The sequence below is a fragment of the Australozyma saopauloensis genome, chromosome 5 (assembly GCF_035610405.1).
Source record: "Australozyma saopauloensis chromosome 5, complete sequence".
Taxonomy (NCBI): domain Eukaryota; kingdom Fungi; phylum Ascomycota; class Pichiomycetes; order Serinales; family Metschnikowiaceae; genus Australozyma; species Australozyma saopauloensis.
The window spans coordinates 1,034,615-1,053,792 of NC_086135.1; the positions used below are offsets into that span (position 1 = coordinate 1,034,615).

Genomic DNA, 19,178 nt, shown 5'->3' on the forward strand with positions numbered 1-19,178 from the left:
AGAGGTGAGTGGTGGTGGAGGATGCAGGTCACGTGCCGGCGGTTCTGGCTCACTTATGACATACAAAATATAGAACATGAGCTGGGGGTTTAATTAGATCGCTTCTGGTAAACAATTTAGACTAAGAAACACTTGGTTCATATTTCAAAAATTATTTGTTGCGATTAGTTACAATGTGAAAATATGTCAGTTCTCAAAAGTTTAGTGATGTGTACCAGTTCTGCAATAATGTGTGAGATATGCATCATATTCCAAAATTGAATCCGAATCAAATTAATCGAATTATATAGATTTTTTCTTCAAAAACACATTATTGGTTCATATTTCAGCACTGATTCTAATCCCTCATTTTCTTTCCTCTATCCATCCACCACTCAACCGGTAAACGCATCTTCTCTTGTTTTTCGCAGCCATACTAATTTACCCACAGTCTCATCTCAGATCTACTCACCAACTACGATGAAGCAGTATATCATCAGCTTCGCGCACTCGTTCCCAAACTTCCGGGTTGCAGAGCTAGAGTCTCTTGCTGATCTCCATGGTGTTTCTGTGGATTTGAGCCATCACGACGAGAAAAGTCCCTTCCTTGTAGTGGAATTGGAGAGCGATGAGGATGCTGCAAACCTCATCAGACGATCCATACTAGCAAAAGGCATCTATGAATTGTGGGGAGAAGGTGCCGATTTCGATGCTTTGCATGAAAGCGTCAAAAGCAGATCTTCTGATAAGTTTGAGACCTACAAACAGAGCACTTTTAAGTTTGACTTCGTCAGCTTCATGGGCACAAAGACTACAGAAGAAAAGATAGCGATCATTGAAACATTCAAATATACTGGTTTCGAGGGAAAAATAAGACTTAAAAACCCCGAGGTGACCTACGCTGTTCTAGAGAAGTACCAAGTAAGTGGCATGGAGAAGGCTGATACACCAGACTATCTCTGGTTCGGCCGCCAGGTGCAATTGAGTGCTCGTTCCGAAGGTGCTGTTGAGAAATACGATTTGAAAAAAAGAAAGTACATTGGTACCACGTCGTTCGAAGCTGAGTTGTCCTTGATCAGTTGCAACATTGGCCAGGTGATGCCCGGAAAATTCATTTATGATCCATTCACAGGAACTGGCTCCTTCCTTGTTGCTGGAGCATACTTTGGTGCTTACCCCATTGGAACTGATATCGATCCACGTTCGATCCGTGGTAAGGGTGTCAATTGCAATTTAAAGACCAATTTCAAGCAATATGGCACTTCATCGCAGTTCATCGATTCATTTGTGATGGACTTCACCAACAATGCATTAAGAAATAATCTCACAATTGATAGTATTGTGTGCGATCCGCCCTACGGAGTCAGAGAGGGCCTTAAGGTATGTGGTGCAAAGAACCCAGAGAAGGCTGCGGGACGAGAAACTAATGTGGTGGAAGGAGAGCTAGGCCATTTGCGTCGCGATTTCATTGCCCCTAAAAAACCATACGAGTTAGCCAATCTCTTGGAAGATCTTCTCAATTTTGCTGCAGAGAAATTACCAACTGGCGGACGCTTAGCGTTCTGGATGCCAACTGCCAACGACGAATTTGTTGAGCACCATATCCCACAACACGAACGTCTACAACATCTCTATGCATTAGAGCAAGAATTCAACAAATGGTCGAGAAGGCTTTTGGTGTATGTGAAGAGAGACGAGGGCTACAGAGGTTGTACCACAAACGGCATGATTGAGAATAATGTCACCAGTTTCCGAGTAAGGTACTTCAAGAGTTTCAACGAGAAAAGTCGAACAACCGAACCCAAAATGGAGAATCTGCCCCAATAATTTAAACGATTCGTTTACAATTCACTTTCGTGCGTTCATTACCACATTGGTCCGGACTTCATGTGCAAGCCTGAAGACCACTTGCTTTCTGCAACCAACAAACACCCGAGTCCCCGCCTGAGCCGTTCAATTTCATGCTCTATCATTCGCTGGAACAAATACTGAAGATCCGAAGAAATGTCTTCTTTTGATCTGTGACGCCTGTGTGCAGGCCTATGCATTTACAGGGCTTTGGCTTGAGTAATTTGCAGCCATTGTCCAGAAGGATTGTGTGAGATAAACCCCCTGAGGGGGCGGATTTCCTACAGAAGGCCGATTCTCTAGTCTAGCCCTATTTCGAATCTGCATTATAAATAGCGGATCAAATTCATTCTCCTTTTACCAAAATCAAACTTTTCAGAATACTCAGATAAACATACAATGGCCCCTCCAACATTAGTCATGAACAGACCAAACACTGTCACCGCTCAAGACAAGAGTCAAGTGATCAATCTTGAGGCTGGCGAGAGCTCTCAAGTTAGCTTTGCTGACTGGGAGAAGTTTTCCTTCGCCCCTATCAGAGAGTCTACTGTCTCCAGAGCCATGACTAGAAGATACTTCGCTGACATGGACAAATACACCGAATCTGATGTTGTCATTGTTGGTGCTGGAAGTGCTGGATTGTCTGCAGCCTACGTTTTGGCAAAGAACAGACCCGACCTCAAGATCGCCATCATTGAGGCTTCTGTCTCCCCAGGTGGTGGTTGTTGGCTCGGTGGACAATTGTTCTCTGCTATGGTGTTGAGAAAACCCGCCCAATTGTTCTTGGATGAGATTGAAGTTGCCTACGAGGATGAGGGTGACTATGTTGTCGTCAAGCATGCCGCTTTGTTCATGTCCACCTTGATGTCCAAGGTTTTGCAATTCCCAAACATTAAATTGTTCAATGCCACTGCTGTTGAAGATTTGATTACTCGCCGTGATGAATCTGGCGAGCTCAGAATTGCAGGTGTCGTTACCAACTGGACTTTGGTGGCATTGAACCACGACACCCAATCTTGTATGGACCCAAACACCATCAACTGTAACGTTGTTCTTTCTACCACCGGCCACGATGGTCCTTTCGGTGCCTTCTCTGCTAAAAGAATGCAATCTTTGAGACCAAAGGGCACCGACAACTCCTTCGAATTGGGTGGAATGAGAGGTCTTGACATGAACAAGGCAGAAGATGCCATTGTCAAGGGTACCAGAGAGGTTACTCCTGGCTTAGTCATCGCCGGTATGGAATTGGCCGAGGTTGATGGATCCAACCGTATGGGACCAACCTTTGGTGCCATGGCCCTTTCTGGTGTCAAGGCTGCCGAGTCTGTTTTGAATGTATTCGATTTGAGAAAGAAGCAAAATGAGTCTTGCTACGGTGGCTCTTTGGCCTGAACTTAGTTACGTGTGTTATGTGTTTAATGTAAATGATTCACTTGAGAAATAGTCTTGACCTAAGAAATAATGTCTGTTTAGCTCCTAGCTCAATCTAATTAATTTCTATTTGTATTTTTTCTCGTCGACCCAATTCTAGAGTGGGAACCAACAAGCATGTCCCGGCAATGAAGTAGATATAGGTAATGAAGCCCAACGACAAGTAGATATAAAACAAGCTTAAAAACAAGAACAAACCTAGATTTATAATCAAAAATCATTGCTCACTACGCAATTTTATTTATCTTCATCAATATCTCCCACCATATCGTACCTCGCACTCCACAGTAAATCACCTCTTTGAAACTACCAAATGACTACCGACAACGCGGCAGCCGAGGATTCAGACAACTTCCGATTTTTCGGATTGGGAGGCTGCAATGAGGTTGGTCGCTCGTGTCACATCATTGAATACAAAAACAAGGTGATCATGTTGGATTCAGGAGTTCATCCCGGTCTTGGAGGAATGAACTCTCTCCCGTTCTTTGATGAATACGATTTATCCAAGGTTGACATTTTGTTGATCAGTCATTTCCACTTGGACCATGCTGCGTCCTTGCCATACGTTATGCAACAGACTAATTTCAAGGGAAGAGTGTTTATGACCCACGCAACCAAGGCAATTTATAGATGGTTACTCTCGGATTTTGTGCGTGTGACCACGCTCTTTGGTGGCGGTGATGGTGACAAACAGGCAGATGAATCGCCCAACAATAACGCAGCTTCTGCCAATTTGTATACCGATGAGGACTTGATGATGTCCTTTGAGAAGATTGAGACCATTGACTATCACTCCACAATCGAGGTCGAGGGTATTAGATTTACGGCATATCACGCAGGCCATGTTTTAGGTGCATGTATGTACTTCATTGAAATAGGAGGTGTTAAGGTATTGTTCACGGGTGACTATTCTCGAGAAGAAGACCGTCACTTGAAGGTGGCCGAGGTTCCTCCCACCAGGCCGGACATATTGATTACAGAGTCCACTTTCGGAACAGCCACCCATGAGCCAAGACTAGAAAAGGAAACCAGAATGATGAAAAACATACACTCTACTATCCTAAAAGGTGGACGGGTATTGATGCCTGTGTTTGCGTTGGGCCGCGCCCAGGAACTTCTCTTAATTTTGGAAGAATATTGGTCGCTCAATGAGGACCTTCAGAATGTTAGTATATACTATGCTTCGGATCTTGCTCGTAAATGTATGGCAGTTTATCAAACTTACACCAGCATCATGAACGAAAAAATCCGTCTCAGTGCCACTTCAGGAGAGAAAACGAACCCATTTCAATTCAAATTCATCAAATCGATTAGAAGCATCGACAAAATCCAAGACATCGGGCCATGTGTGGTGGTTGCCTCTCCGGGAATGCTTCAAAGTGGTGTTTCAAGAACACTTCTAGAGAGGTGGGCGCCTGATCCCAAAAACGCAGTTATCATGACAGGTTATGCCGTGGAAGGAACTATGGCGAAAGAAATTCTCGCTGAGCCTCACACAATCCCCTCAATTGTCAACCCTGAAGTGGCAATCCCTCGCCGTTTGTCCGTTGATGAAATCTCTTTTGCGGCTCATGTGGATTTCCAGCAAAACGCTGGATTCATAGAAGAAGTTTCGCCTAAAAAGATTATTCTTGTTCATGGTGATAGTAATCCTATGGGAAGACTCAAATCTGCTTTATTGAGTAGATACTCCTCTCGAAAAGGTACAGAGGAAGAAGTCAAGGTTTTCAATCCGAGAAATTGCGAAGATTTACTCATCGGAATTAAAGGAGCCAAATTTGCAAAGGTGGTCGGCCTTCTCGCGGAGTCGGAGATTGGACTTGTGAGAGAATTCTTAGAAAAGAAGGAAAACGAGAGTAAAATCACTGAGGTAAAGGATGAAGATGCGATGGAAGAAGTAAAGACCGAGGAAGCGGAGAACGAACTTCAAGCAAAAGACAACGGGGCCCAGGTGACTCAAGACGACAAGTTCATCAGCTCAGGCATTGTTCTTTCCGGTGTCTTGATATCAAAAGACTTCGATATGAACTTGCTACAACTTGAAGATCTTCAAGAGTATACCCAGCTCACGACGTCATTTGTGAAATCTAATATCAGACTCAAAATCCAGGCCAGTGTCTCATTGATTCTCTGGCATCTTGAACAAATGTTTGGACACATTAATGTCGTGATGGATGAAGAAGAGCTATGGGAGTGCCTTATCATGGACATGATCTTAGTCAGTGTTGACAAGAGTACCCCAGCTACAGGATTGAACATCAATGTTGAGTGGATCAATAATAATGCAATGGCAGACTCACTTGCGGATAGTATTGTCGCAATCTTATACTCGGTCGATTCATCTCCAGCATCTGTGAAACTCACATCAAAAACACATACACACTCGCATATCGTCAAGAAAGAAGATTCTGGAGAAGTCGCTACCGAGGACAAGAAGGGCCATCAATTGAGCGATATTAGCAGCAGAATCCACAGAATCTCGACCCTATTGAAGGCGCAATTTGGAGACGCAATTACACAGCTCGACAAAAAAGGAGCGGTGGTCAAGATAGGAAAGGCCGAGGCCGAAATTGATTTTACTTCTTTACAAGTGAAGTGTCCCTCTCGTGTTCTTAAAGACAGAGTGGAAAACATTCTCAAAAGGGGGTGCAAGCTTTCCGCACCATTTTCAACAAATCAGAAGGAAATTTAGAGCAATATTTTACCTTCGATTCATACATACTAATACATAAAATGGGATTTGGAAGAATATGAACACTCAAGAGTACTAGGTAACAGATTGAATCCATTCACCCAGATTAATTGAATTTGAGAACCAGCAGGAGCACTGCTTGAGACCATTTGCTCGCAATTATCGCAATCGATTCAATATCTTTGGCCAAGAACATTGTTGACCTGTTTCTAGAGGACCACACGGTAACCTAGTTCAATTTTAGTTATTCTACACAATAAGTGGTTAAAGTAAACAAAATAAAAATTATCAAAATAATTCAAATCATCTAGTTTCTCTAATAGAATGATTAGGACTGACACTTTGAGTAGGTTTTTCATTGTACACCTCCACTCAAGTAATTCTCTATACACCCCATCTATCTCTTCAATACACCCATCTAACTCTCCAATACACCACAACACAACTTTTTAAATATGGCGTATGTATAGAAGAAGCAAATTCCACTTGGGCAGAAGCATTTCCAATGTCTGCCACAAAGATTGACCACGATGTAAGAGTCGTACTAACCTTCAGTGAACTAATAGACCGTCCAAGATCGGAACTCACAGAGACAGAGCTACAGCAGCTAGAGGAATATGAATTCAACCATGGCCCCATGTCTGTGCTACAGACATCCATGAATAACGAAACGCCCGTCATGATCTATTGCAGAAATAACCACAAGTTGATAGGGAAAGTGAAAGGTTTCGACAGACATTGTAACATGATTTTGGAGGATGTGAAGGAGTTATGGACTGAGACCACGAAGAATAGCAAAGGCAAAGTGATCAAGAGCACGTCCAAAGAGCGCTTCGTTGCCAAATTATTTCTCAGAGGCGACTCTGTGATTCTAGTTATCAAAGTATAAGATTTTAGAGCGTAAGGGTTTGAGATGTCGCATTTTCAAGACAAGAGCGCTGATGTGTGCATTATGCGGACTGCTACAGCGTTTAATTGTACAAGATAACCCTCTTGTTGGAGAACAGTGTGGTTGAGGCTGCTCAAGAATCTCCAAAAGGCAGCTTAGCAAACGAACGAAGCCAATGGATGATAAATTTAGACAAGTTCGCACCATTCCAATAGAGAACTTTTCTGATCTTTATTGCGTCAAGTTTCGACACAAGGATGCGCCAAAAGTAGTTAGATGTACAATATTATAAATGAATATGCAATAACCAATTTTATGAATTGTAATCAAACAAAACCTTTTTATTTATGTGGTCAGCTCAAGTTGGCCCCAAAACGCGTGTAGATTTACTTCCCCACGAAACGATGAAACTTAAGCTACAAACACAGAGTACAGAGACCCTACGAAAATGTTTCTCTCAAATCAATTCACTCAGAAAGTTTGTCGTATTGAGATTCAGCCCCGATGAACTCCTAGCTGTTCTGGCAGACGAATCTTCCGTCATTCAAGAACCACAAGTATGGTGCAAATTCCCCATGTACAGCATCTTCTCGGATGTCGAGGTCATCAGCCAACGTGACAATGTGATCCTTTTGGAAATAAATATCGAGCTATTTCTTCAGACACTCAGAAACTTCGACAAGGCCAATAGCAGAGACTTCAACATTCGGTTGCAAAGAAAAGAAGGTGCTGGCAGATCGAGAGCAGCCTACTTGGCCCTCAGCTACTCTGAAACAACAAACTCTACCATCAATCATACATTTCGTGTCCCTGTGAAGATCCTCAAGTCGAATGTTCTTGCAAAGGTGCCTGAACTACCACATGTAGACATCATGATGAAGCTTCCGCCGGAGTTCGCGGCAACATTTCGACGTTTAGAAAAATTCCGTAATAAAATGAGCCAAGACAGGGTCACCATCCGTGCCAGTAGGGAGAATGGTGGCTCGCTACAGTTTCTCTTGGAAGAGGTCGATAACTACAAGGTGGCGATTACTTGGAAGGCTAAACTAGAGATCGAGCAGAAGCAGCCGGAAAGCGATAGCTTGCGAGCGGTGCAAGCCAATGCGCCCGTGAACGAGCGTAGCCCGGATGAACCAGTGGAGGTAACTGTGACACTACGCGATTGGCGTCTCGCACAGAAGATCGTCAGCAATTGCAAAACGATCATCTTTCTCATGTGTCAAAACAACGCATGCGTAATTCATTGTCTATTAGACGATGCAGAGGAGGTGGAAGTCATGTATTATGTCAGTGGAATTCGTAGCCCCGACTAAGGATGCAGCGTTGTGCAAAGTATTAAGATGAATATTGCTGAAGAACTACATCTTAAAATCTGACTACAATGTTTAAATTAAGCTACCGCCCTCTGTTGACATATATCTATCGAAGTTCAGTCTCAAGTGTATCCAGCCAAATACCCTACGAATTGTCATCGGAGGTGTAGAATATGGACAAACAAAAAAAAAAAACGAGTCATTTGAATGGAATTAAAATGAATTATATCCATTAGTCGAATTCATTTCCTCCGCAATTTGACCATTACTCACAAATTAATTGAGTTGACTCGTGCGATGAGTCAAGACACACACTCTGTCTACTATATAGATCGTACCAGTACCCTCCAGTCCACTCAACTCCATCCCACAAATTGATCATGTCTTTACAGAGAGAAGAAGCCAATTACTTTGGCGCAGGCCCAGCATTTTTGCCCACAGATGTCTTAAGACAAGCCGCATACGATCTTTTCAACTTCGAGAATGCCAACTTGGGTATTGGTGAGATCTCCCACAGATCCAAGACCGCCATGAAGGTAATCGACGACACAAAGGCCAACTTCAAGGAGTTGCTCAACATTCCAGACACCCACGAGGTCTTTTTCATGCAAGGTGGAGGCACTGGTGCCTTCTCCTCTGTTGCCTACAACCTCATGGCCAACTACGCCAAGAGAACAGGAAAGAAGGGTAAGGCTGCCTACGCTGTCACTGGTGGTTGGTCCAAGAAGGCTGCCGAGGAGGCCCAGAGATTGGGTTTCGATGTAGACATTGTTGCCAACGGCAAGGCCAACAACTTCACCAGTATTCCACCCTACAGTGAGTGGAAGGCCATTGACGCCGACAACACGGCCTATTTGTATGTTTGCGACAATGAAACCGTCCACGGTAACGAGTTCAACAGCATTCCTGGCCCTGAGTATTTGCCCGAGGGTGTGGAGCTTGTTGCTGACACCTCTTCCAACATCTTGTCTAAGAAGGTTGATGTCTCTAAGTACGGGTTGATCGTTGCCGGTGCTCAGAAGAACGTTGGTTTGGCTGGCTTGACCATCTACATCATCAAGAAGAGTTTACTTGAGCAGGCCTCTGACGACGAATTGAGGGCCCTTAACATTCCTTTGAGTCCTATTGCTCTCAGTTTCCCAGTGGTGGTGGCCAACAACTCAGCCTACAACACCATCCCTATCTTCACATGCCACATCTTGAGATTGGTTACGCAGAAGTTGATCGAAGACGGCGGAATTGAGAAGAAGCAGGAGCAAAACGAGTACAAGGCCAAGATCTTGTATGAGGCTTTGGAGAAGTACCCCTCGTTGTATAAGTTGCCAGTTGAAAAGAACTCTCGTTCCCACATGAATGTTGTTTTCACGTTGCCCAGCGAGGACTTGGAGTCTGCATTCTTGGCCGGTGCTGCCGAGAGAGACTTAACCGGTTTGAAGGGCCACAGATCTGTTGGAGGAATGAGAGCTTCCATCTACAATGCTGTCGCCATCGAGAGCGTCGAGAAATTGGTCGCTTTTGTGATCGAGTTTGCTGAAAAAAACCAGTAAATACCCGTCTTAATTAATTGAACCCCCTATTTTTTACTCCCTTTGTATCTTGTGTATGTATGTGTGTAGGTGTGTGTAGTAGAGTGAGACTTGGGTGCAAAATACTGCCTCTGCGAATCAACCATACTAGGCATCTGAAGATGATTCCAAAGCCAACAGGGCTTACAAAATGTCGACTAATACGAAATTGGACCACGTGCCATTTCAAGAACATATACAGACACAACCAAACGAAAATCCAACCTGATAATACCCAGTATCTCGACAAAGAAGCCCGTCTCAAGTCCATTGAAGAACGGATCTCCAAGATCCCATTGTCCAACTTCAGAAACTTCAGCATCGTCGCACATGTAGACCACGGCAAATCGACGCTTTCGGACAGGCTTCTAGAACTCACCGGCGTGATCAAACCGGGCGACGCCAACAAACAGGTCTTGGACAAGTTAGATGTTGAAAGAGAAAGAGGAATCACCGTCAAAGCGCAGACATGCTCCATGTTCTACCAAGACCCGCACACCAAGGAAGACTATCTCTTGCATTTGGTCGATACCCCTGGCCACGTTGATTTCCGTGCAGAGGTGTCCCGGTCGTATGCTTCCTGTGGAGGTGCTTTGCTTCTCGTAGATGCTTCTCAGGGTGTGCAAGCCCAGACCGTGGCCAACTTTTATTTGGCGTACAGTATGGGGCTCAAGTTGATTCCTGTTATCAATAAAATCGACATGGCGGCTGCTGATATTCCGCGCGCAGTTGAACAAGTAGAGTCGACCTTTGAGCTAGATCCAAAGGACTGTTTGCCTGTCAGTGCGAAAACAGGCCTCAATGTGGAAACTATTATCCCCAAGATCATCACAGATATACCTCCGCCAACTGGAGATCCTGATAGTCCGCTCAAAGCGTTGCTCGTAGATTCATGGCATGATCCATATGTAGGGGTGGTGATGCTTGTCTTTGTCGTGGATGGACACATCAAGAAAGGAATGAAGCTTCTTTCAGCCCACACAAGCAGAAAATATGACGTGAAGGAGGTCGGAATCATGTACCCTGATAAAACACCCATGTCCAAGGTACTGGCGGGCCAGGTAGCATACGTAATTCCCGGAATGAGAGATCCTAGAGAGGCCATGATCGGCGACACATTCTATCAGAATGGACATCATGCTGGTCTCGAGCCACTTCCAGGTTTCGAGGAGCCAAAACCAATGGTGTTCGTGGGTGCTTATCCCGCCGATGGTGGGGAGTTCAAAGTGATGAACGACCACATGGAGAATTTGGTTTTGAACGATAGGTCAGTCACTTTGGAAAAGGAAACTTCTAATGCGTTGGGACTCGGATGGAGACTCGGCTTTTTGGGTTCCTTGCATGCTTCTGTCTTCAAGGAGCGTCTTGAAAAAGAATACGGCGCAAAGATTATTTTAACAGCCCCAACGGTTCCTTACAAGATTGTCAACCTCGATGGTACTTCAAAGATTGTCACAAATCCAGACGAATTTCCTGGCGCTGACGGTAAATTCAACCAGGTTGAAATGTTCATGGAGCCTTTTGTCGAGGCTATCATGACTATTCCAGACGAGTATATTGGGACCGTCATGTCTTTGTGTGATAATAATCGTGGTGTCAGAAAAGACATGGAGTATTTGACAACAGGACAAGTGCTCCTCAAGTACGAGCTCCCCATGGCGCAGCTTGTTGAGGACTTTTTTGGAAAATTGAAAGGTGCCACCAAAGGCTATGCTTCTTTGGACTACGAAGATGCAGGGTATCAAAAATCTGACATTGTCAAGATGGAGCTTTGTGTCAATGGCATTCCTCAAGATGCATTGTCCCAAGTCATGCATCGATCTCAGGTTGCCACGAGAGCAAGAGAAGGTGTGATCAAATTTAGAGAGTACTTGAAGTCACAGCTTTTTGAGGTTGCTGTCCAAGCGAAGGTCAATAATAAGGTGGTAGCTCGTGAAACTATCAAGGCTCGTAGAAAGGATGTGACCCAAAGACTTCACGCTGCAGACATATCGAGAAGAAAGAAATTATTGGAGAAGCAAAAGGAAGGTAAGAAGGCAATGAAGGCTACTGGTAGAGTCAACATTGGCCATGATGCCTTCCAGTCATTTTTACGTCGTAATGATTAGCGGCTTACAAAGAATTCATTATAGCGTTTCTGATTGTACATAATGCCCGAAAGAGACCTATACAAAATCTAATTACATTCAAATTTACTTCAAGAACTTCTGGTAGACAACATTCTCAGTCTCGTCGGTGTACTTGTAACCCAAGTTCTGGAGATATTGGTGGAAATCTTCCTCGCTTGAATCTTCAGGAATCACAAATCCACACAAAACCTTACCAACATCATTGCCATGGTTTCTGTAGTTGAACAATGTTATGTCCCAGTTACCCTTCATCCTTTGCAAAAAGTTCGTCAAAGCACCGGGTCTTTCAGGGAATTCGAATTGGAATAAACTCTCTTTGTGAGTCTTATGAGCGCCATTTGACTTTCCACCGACGAGATAACGACCGTGCGTCTTGGCAACCTCGTTGTCTGAGATGTCGACAACTTCATACCCGTGGTCAGCGTTCGTCATGACATCAATGATTTCAGCAACCTCCTTGGTCTTGTTAAGGACATTGAAAGACACGTAAATGTTTGCCATATCGGAATCAGTGTAACGGTAAGAAAACTCGGTGATGGCTCTTGGGTGAATGATTTGCTGAAGCTTGGCAAACTCACCTGGTTTTTCAGGGATAGAGACAACAAAGGAGACTTCCTTACCCTCACCAAGAACAGCTCTTTCACTGACAAATCTCAATCTATCGAAGTTCATGTTAGCACCGGACAAGATGGGCACGTAAGTCTTGGTGCGATGGTCAATGGTGTCACTATGCTGTTGGATGTATTTTTTCATACCGGCAACACCAAGGGCACCAGATGGCTCAACGATGGATCTTGTGTCCTCGAAGATATCTTTGATAGCGGCACAGGTCTCATCGGTGTTGACTCTCACCACCTCATCCACGAATTCGTGGCACAAACGCCAGGTTTCAGTTCCCAAAACTTTCACTGCGGTACCATCAGCAAAAGAACCCACAGAAGAAAGGGTGGTACTCTTGTCGTTATGCAAAGATTGATACAAAGCGTCAGCGTCGTATGTTTCGACTCCAATGATCTTAACATGGGGAGCCACCTTCTTCAAGTACGAGCCCACACCAGCGATCAAGCCACCACCACCAACGGGAATGAACACAGCACTCAAGTCGTCGAGAACAAGCTGTCTTGTGAGCTCCAAACCAACAGTTCCCTGTCCAGCGATGACAAAGGGATGATCGAAAGGTGGGATGTCGGTCAAATTATTGATGCTTCTCAAACGAGCACATTCCTGTTTGGCAGAATCGAAGTCCTCACCATAAAGAACAACTTGGGATCCGAGCCTGCTCACATTCGTGTACTTGATAGATGGGGTAGCGGTAGGCATAACGATGGTCGAGGGGATATTCAATTTCGCAGCGGAGTAGGCGACACCTTGGGCATGGTTTCCAGCAGAACAAGCAATAACACCATTCAATGGTGTTTTGGCATGGAGCTTGGCAATCATGTTGTAAGCACCTCTCAATTTAAACGAGAACACAGGTAACAAATCCTCTCTCTTCAAGAACACGTTGGCCTTGCATTTATGTGACAAATTGACCGCATGGCTCAAGGGAGAGCCTGCGTTGTCAACGACGTCGTAAACTCTGGAGGTAAGAATCAACTTGAGATAGTTTGGATCTCCTTCCTCTGTGAAGTCTGATTTGGAAAGTTCAGGATAGAGCTCGGGTAGACTTTTTTTGGACAGATACCTGAGAGCCATATACAGACGGGTACATCCGGCCTTCAACGGAAGGGCCGAGAGTCTGGATAGCATTGTGTGAGGGAAGAACGGTGGTAGGTGAGTTGGTGACTTGGGTGAACGGTATGAATCATTTTCACCCCAGTGCGTTTTGGTGTGCAGGTAGACGAGATAGTCCCATCATTTAATTAGAGGCCCAAGTAGAAGGTCATCACTGTAGATACATTGGTACTGAATATTAATGAGCTTTGTTCGAATATTATTTCACCGCATTATTGATCGAGTTCTGTATGCTATTGACACAACACACAATTTCGTACTGGTGGAGATATCATAGCCTGTCATACAGAAACAAAGCGCGCGCTAAGTCAAATTGCTTATCTCCATGAGGAAATCCAGATAATTTATCGTGGCAACACCACTAAGGTCCTTGTCGTACTGCTTGAAAATGTCCGTGAGTTTGCGAATATAGACCAACAACTCGATGAAAGAGTCGAATTTTAGCTTACCCACGGAAGTGGCTGGGCCATGGTGGTCCTTATTAACAAACTTCAGGAACAAGTGAAGAACAACATCCACGTTGAGTTTGTATCCTATTTGCTCCAAGATTTTCTGGAACTCGCCAAATGAGATATCTCCGGACTTGTTGGTGTCAGCAGCAACAAAGAGCTTTTTGTAGGCGGTCAAGTATTTCCACAAGGAGACAAACTGTTCGAAATTGAGTCCCGCTGGAGACCCGGACGTGGTGAAGAGCTTAATCATCAATTGCACCGTAGAGTCTTGGAATCCAGTGTTGTCGAAGTTGACCAATGCAGATGACAATTCACGTACTGAAATGCGGCCCGACCGATTGGTATCTACGCGCTCAAAAGTCAGGCGAAGTTCGGCTTCGAGACGCTGTCTGCTATCGGCCTTAGCGTCTGGCGCAGCTTCCTTAGCTGGCGGTTTCTTTCGACTCAGACTGGAAGGATTAGGCGACCGTTGCTCACCGGAGAAGCTATTGGCAACGGGTGTGCTGTTTTGGCTGGAATATGACGGCTGTCTGTTCCCGGACGGTGGGCCGTTTTGCGCCAGGTATTGTTGTGCCAGGCCACTGGGATGCGAGGAGCCGTGCAGAGAGGCCATTTGGTTTACTGGCGGTGATCCATAGTACTGTTGCAGATGCTGCTGTGCTAGTTGTGGCTGCTGCTGCTGCTGCTGCGGTTGTTGTTGTGGCTGACTACTACTCGAGTATTGATCTTGGCCGTATCCTTGATTATGGTGTGGTTGATAGTTTCCAGGAGGCGGCTGTTGGTAATTGTTACCCTGGTAATGGTTCAGATACTGCGGAGCCGGCAGCGAATTCTGCCCATAGGCCCATTGTTGTTGCTGCTGCGGCGGTGGCGGTGCCTGCTGCTGTGGAGGAGGCGGAGGTTGCTGTTGGTATGGACGGCCACCCTGGTACGAGTAGGATGAACCCAGCTGTTGAGAGTACGCGTGCAGCTGCATCAGTTGTTGACTATGGTGGGACTGGTTGGCCGGTCTGGAATGCGACTGCTGGTGATGCTGTTGTTGGGAAGGCGGGGCCCCTGAAGCATGTGATGGCTTCTGTTTTCTAGCCGGAGCGTTATTCTGGGGAGGATGTGAGTAGGAGGCCTGCTGCGGCGTGGGATACACCGGCAATTCGTCGGGTCTCATGTTCGGATAGTTTCTATGAATGATCGATGCAATACGCGACGGCTTGATCCAGTTTCGGTCACGATGGGGGCGTCTGGGAGGACTCTGTTTGATAGCGGTGGGTGGGACAGTGGGGGGTACGGGTTTTCCCTTGGGAGCGGTAGGTTTTAGTGTAGACAGTGACATGAGGGCAGCGAGGAAGAAGAGAAGGAGGATTTTGTCAAATGTGGACAGTGCGAGATGGAGGTCCATCGGGAAAAATGAGCGAGATTGTGTTTTTGTGCGGTGGGGCCATTTGGGCTCTGGGTATGTTATGGCCCACACTCACTATAGTAAGTACTACCTACATACTCTGCGTCAAATGCACCGGACTCCAAGACTGGAGATTTTTTAAAATGAAAAGTTGGATCGTTCAAGTTTAAATGGTTCAGTTTGTTACAGTCCTACAATATTTACAATAGAACATCAATGTGCTCAGGCTCCATGGTTTTGTCGTGGTAGTGTGTTAGATCTGTCTATATTGGCTGCAAATTTCTGGATTAAGGAGAACGCAAACAAATCGAAGCGCGGGCGAAGCGTCTATTTTTAGATTGCAAATAAGTCAACAAAGGAGCGGAAACTTTAAAAAAGGTTTCCAATTATAAACTTGACTATGAAGTAGTTTCAACACAGTTGAAGCTTGGCGCGATGTCCCTTTGTCTTCGATAGTGTTCAGTTAGCACGCAAACCGAAGGAACCCTGTACCTTCTTCATTATACAGTTCTTTCATCAATTTACAACTCTACTTGTTCGTTAGCGCATTCTGTATTAATGAGAAAATATACATTTAGACTACCGCATAGCTTAGTCTCTGGCTCTTCTTCTGTAAGAGTCATCACCTCTACCGTGGCCACCTCTGGAGTATGGGGTTTGACGTTGAGCTGGAGCACCTTGCAATCTGGTGATTGGCAAGATTCCCTCTGGGATGTTCAACTCTTGTCTGAGGAAGTCTACACCCTCGTCGGTCAAGGTGTAGTAGTAGTATTGCCAAGAGAATTGAGTCTTGACGAAACCCTTGGAGGTCAAGGATTGCAAGGCCTTGATCACGTACAAGTTCTTGGTGTCAATCTCCTCATGCTTTGGCTGGTTGAAGTCCTTCTTAGCAACAACAACACCCTCTGTCTGTTAGTATATGTGGTTCAACAATTTGCAAATGAGAGTCAAGTCAACATTGAAAAGAATCTGGTGAGCGCATAATTGGTTCCTGAAGCTATGATCCAAAATATCAAAGTTCTCAAAGTGTCTAACTGTGAATGGCAGAAGGTCACAAGCCTTTCAAATGTGAATACATTGGTGTCATCCATGAGTGATCACACTTTCTCTCTCATGATCGTTCAGTCACAAGTATACTGGTATACTGTTATACTACTAAGCCCTTCGGTTTGCTTTCGATATGAAAATTTCACTCGTTCTCTAAATTTCAACATGACTCTGTTGCAGCGAATACGTGGGCTCTCATGGCCCATCAGGAATAATTACATACCTTGGAAGAGGTATTGGTGGATCTTCTTTCTGTCATCCTTAGGAATCAACATGTTGGATAATTCTTGTCGACGTTGAACAGTACGGAGGTATGAAGTAAGTAGGTGCGCTGAAAGATTTTTCCTAAGGAAGCTGTTGTGCGGAGTGTGTGTAAGCGGGAAGTCACACGTGATCCGAGAGTCTTTAGGGTACAAGCCCTTGGCACCAAAACCGAAGGATAACAGAGTGAAGAAATAAAAGAGAAAAAAAAAATAATATGAGTTTGATCTTTTTTTGGCTATTGCAAATATGAGCTGAACTCGGTGAATAGATTTAGGGCGTCGACTATGATTCGATGGTGATCTCTATATGATTCAATGTCCCTGTTAAGATGACCATATAGAATAGCTACAAATACCGGACCTTATTCTTGGAATGATATTTGTGTAGATAAAATCCAACTTCTTAAGTTAAAAAAATACTAAATAGGTCTTGTGTAAAACTCATCATTGACTCGAGCTCGGTGTTTATGTTTTGTAGAACCTGCTTCTAAACTCAAATAAAGCTTTGTCATAGCCATGATCAAATTGCCAAATAAATTCCAGATCACCTTTTTTTTGAACGTACTCTTGCTTTCTAGCAAATTTAAGCGCTTGCCTACGACCAATCATGGCACCACGCTCTGCGAATCCAGAACAGTCTGACCATCCTGCTTCGAAGCCTACCTTGTATATCTCAAAATCATAATGAAAGCCCTGCTGTGTCCAAAACGCAACATGCATATCATATGCCTCGTCCCGAAGTTTTTCGAAAAGACCCTCAGGAGGCATTGAGACAGATGGTGTTTTCAAATAACCCTCAAACATATCTCTGGCGTCCATCTCACCGAGTGGAAATTCAAATTTATAGTTGAAAAAATAGATTGCAGCAGATGTTCTTTTCACGGCAAGTTCAATCTGTTTACGGCCGAATTCAGCTGCCAATTTTCTTCTTTCATTCGTGGCTTGGTAATCTAGGCCAGAAAGTTGCCAGCTCTCTTCACTAAGCCGACAAAAATACTCGCCAAGCATAAAATCAACATCATTTGAATTGCCGTTACTAGTTTCGACGAAGTCATAGTCGAGATCATCAATGATCTGCCTTACACTTTTCTTTCTATCAGCTTCATTGATATCACGGTAGCAGTGAAAATCCACGATCAAGCCAAAGTTTTGTTTGTTTCCCTGAATTTCTTGGACCCATTGTGAGTATTTCATGGGATCAAATGCATCTGAGATAACCACAGGTATTGAATTGTCCTCTTCCCTGATTGCCCTCATGGCCTTCTCATAGTATCTCGTTTGGCCTTTAAAAGCATTGTACGCTGCTTCATTGACGATTTGGATACCAGTGATATTTGCATAGTTCTTCAAGTCTCGGGCAATAAAACGAACTGCTTCAACCATGAGATCCTGTTTCTTTTCATCGTTCCAAAACTCAGCAGTTTCGTCTTCTCCACTCAGACTTAGTAGATTAGCACCTCCAGGTAAAGCATGCACATCTACTAGAACAGAGATATTGAATCTTGCTGCCGCCTCGATAAAGTGAGACTTGAAGATCTGCCATGAGTTTCTGTAAATGTCAGCAAATTCAGCAAACTTGGTGCCTTCAGTGAAATTGCCCCCGTCAATATTCCAATATCCAATTGGCACTCGGACACTGTTCATTCCCTTAGATTGAATCCATTTCCAGTCGTCGTCAGTCATGAAGCCACGCCAGAATTTCTCCAAAAAATCGCGAGCACCATCACGGCCCCAGGAATTTACCTCTGACCTGAGAGATTGAAGCTCAGTATTAAATTCTGGGCTAATCACTGAACCTGGAAACATCCATCTGGCACGTACAAAACAAGCTGCCAAGTTGACACCGAAGTTTGTCCTATACCGAATGAATTCCTTATCAGATAATTCTTCCGAGGGGTTGATGGGATCTTTCATTTTTACTCTTCTATTTTTGGATAGCTACTGTCGAGCATTGCATAGTCCTTCGGCCTTCTTTAAATAATGGCTGCAAATCTATATACTGCAGGAAGAGTCTGGGGAAGCAATTCGATACTGCACAGCGGGGAAAGAAATACGAGGCCTTTTATGTGACCTATTTCCAGAACCTGGCGACAAAGTAATTTCTTGTCAATTTTTTCAGATTTTCTCCAGTTTCATCAATTTACTTCATTTTCCGCCATCTTTTATCTGCACCAAAGCACCGCAAAAGCAAAGTCAATGTCTCACCTTTTCTATTGTTATGACAGGCAACTATTATGTCAAATCAAAGGGAATTGAAGGAGCGAAAGAAGAAATTGTGTATGGGCCCACTAATAGTTTGTCATTAAGGATCAACTTCGACAAGAAAAAAGCTGTGGACTGGAATGATCAGAAGAGGCAGGAACGATTGGTGGCAGGGGGTAAAAATTAGAAAGGGTTATGAGGGTCCAGATTGGCTGCAAAAAATGTTTCAAAAGGCTAA

General features: G+C 44.4%; 11 protein-coding genes across 11 annotated transcripts; 8 read left to right on the forward strand and 3 right to left on the reverse strand.

Annotated features, from left to right (window-relative positions):
* Window positions 1–459: 459 nt before the first annotated feature.
* On the forward strand, window positions 460–1,806 carry PUMCH_004349 (uncharacterized protein; the record flags this gene model as incomplete). The annotated part of the gene is made up of 1 exon (XM_063023287.1): window positions 460–1,806. The coding sequence occupies one exon, from the start codon at window positions 460–462 to the stop codon at window positions 1,804–1,806; it is 1,347 nt and encodes a 448-aa protein (XP_062879357.1).
* Window positions 1,807–2,226: 420 nt separating this feature from the next.
* On the forward strand, window positions 2,227–3,219 carry PUMCH_004350 (uncharacterized protein; the record flags this gene model as incomplete). The annotated part of the gene is made up of 1 exon (XM_063023288.1): window positions 2,227–3,219. One exon carries the CDS (start codon window positions 2,227–2,229, stop codon window positions 3,217–3,219), a length of 993 nt encoding a protein of 330 aa, XP_062879358.1.
* Window positions 3,220–3,571: 352 nt separating this feature from the next.
* On the forward strand, window positions 3,572–5,950 carry PUMCH_004351 (uncharacterized protein; the record flags this gene model as incomplete). Its single annotated transcript, XM_063023289.1, has 1 exon — window positions 3,572–5,950. The coding sequence occupies one exon, from the start codon at window positions 3,572–3,574 to the stop codon at window positions 5,948–5,950; it is 2,379 nt and encodes a 792-aa protein (XP_062879359.1).
* Window positions 5,951–6,405: 455 nt separating this feature from the next.
* Window positions 6,406–6,839, forward strand: PUMCH_004352 (uncharacterized protein; the record flags this gene model as incomplete). The annotated part of the gene is made up of 2 exons (XM_063023290.1): window positions 6,406–6,410; window positions 6,506–6,839. 2 exons carry the CDS (start codon window positions 6,406–6,408, stop codon window positions 6,837–6,839), a joined length of 339 nt encoding a protein of 112 aa, XP_062879360.1.
* Window positions 6,840–7,186: 347 nt separating this feature from the next.
* On the forward strand, window positions 7,187–8,152 carry PUMCH_004353 (uncharacterized protein; the record flags this gene model as incomplete). Its single annotated transcript, XM_063023291.1, has 1 exon — window positions 7,187–8,152. The coding sequence occupies one exon, from the start codon at window positions 7,187–7,189 to the stop codon at window positions 8,150–8,152; it is 966 nt and encodes a 321-aa protein (XP_062879361.1).
* A 380-nt stretch (window positions 8,153–8,532) lies between these two features.
* PUMCH_004354 (uncharacterized protein) lies at window positions 8,533–9,699 on the forward strand (the record flags this gene model as incomplete). The annotated part of the gene is made up of 1 exon (XM_063023292.1): window positions 8,533–9,699. The coding sequence occupies one exon, from the start codon at window positions 8,533–8,535 to the stop codon at window positions 9,697–9,699; it is 1,167 nt and encodes a 388-aa protein (XP_062879362.1).
* Window positions 9,700–9,758: 59 nt separating this feature from the next.
* PUMCH_004355 (uncharacterized protein) lies at window positions 9,759–11,825 on the forward strand (the record flags this gene model as incomplete). The annotated part of the gene is made up of 1 exon (XM_063023293.1): window positions 9,759–11,825. One exon carries the CDS (start codon window positions 9,759–9,761, stop codon window positions 11,823–11,825), a length of 2,067 nt encoding a protein of 688 aa, XP_062879363.1.
* An 84-nt stretch (window positions 11,826–11,909) lies between these two features.
* On the reverse strand, window positions 11,910–13,595 carry PUMCH_004356 (uncharacterized protein; the record flags this gene model as incomplete). The annotated part of the gene is made up of 1 exon (XM_063023294.1): window positions 11,910–13,595. The coding sequence occupies one exon, from the start codon at window positions 13,593–13,595 to the stop codon at window positions 11,910–11,912; it is 1,686 nt and encodes a 561-aa protein (XP_062879364.1).
* Window positions 13,596–13,883: 288 nt separating this feature from the next.
* PUMCH_004357 (uncharacterized protein) lies at window positions 13,884–15,428 on the reverse strand (the record flags this gene model as incomplete). Its single annotated transcript, XM_063023295.1, has 1 exon — window positions 13,884–15,428. The coding sequence occupies one exon, from the start codon at window positions 15,426–15,428 to the stop codon at window positions 13,884–13,886; it is 1,545 nt and encodes a 514-aa protein (XP_062879365.1).
* Window positions 14,552–15,118, forward strand: PUMCH_004358 (uncharacterized protein; the record flags this gene model as incomplete). The annotated part of the gene is made up of 1 exon (XM_063023296.1): window positions 14,552–15,118. The coding sequence occupies one exon, from the start codon at window positions 14,552–14,554 to the stop codon at window positions 15,116–15,118; it is 567 nt and encodes a 188-aa protein (XP_062879366.1).
* Window positions 15,429–17,203: 1,775 nt separating the features above from the next.
* PUMCH_004359 (uncharacterized protein) lies at window positions 17,204–18,652 on the reverse strand (the record flags this gene model as incomplete). Its single annotated transcript, XM_063023297.1, has 1 exon — window positions 17,204–18,652. The coding sequence occupies one exon, from the start codon at window positions 18,650–18,652 to the stop codon at window positions 17,204–17,206; it is 1,449 nt and encodes a 482-aa protein (XP_062879367.1).
* Between the last annotated feature and the right edge of the window lie 526 nt (window positions 18,653–19,178).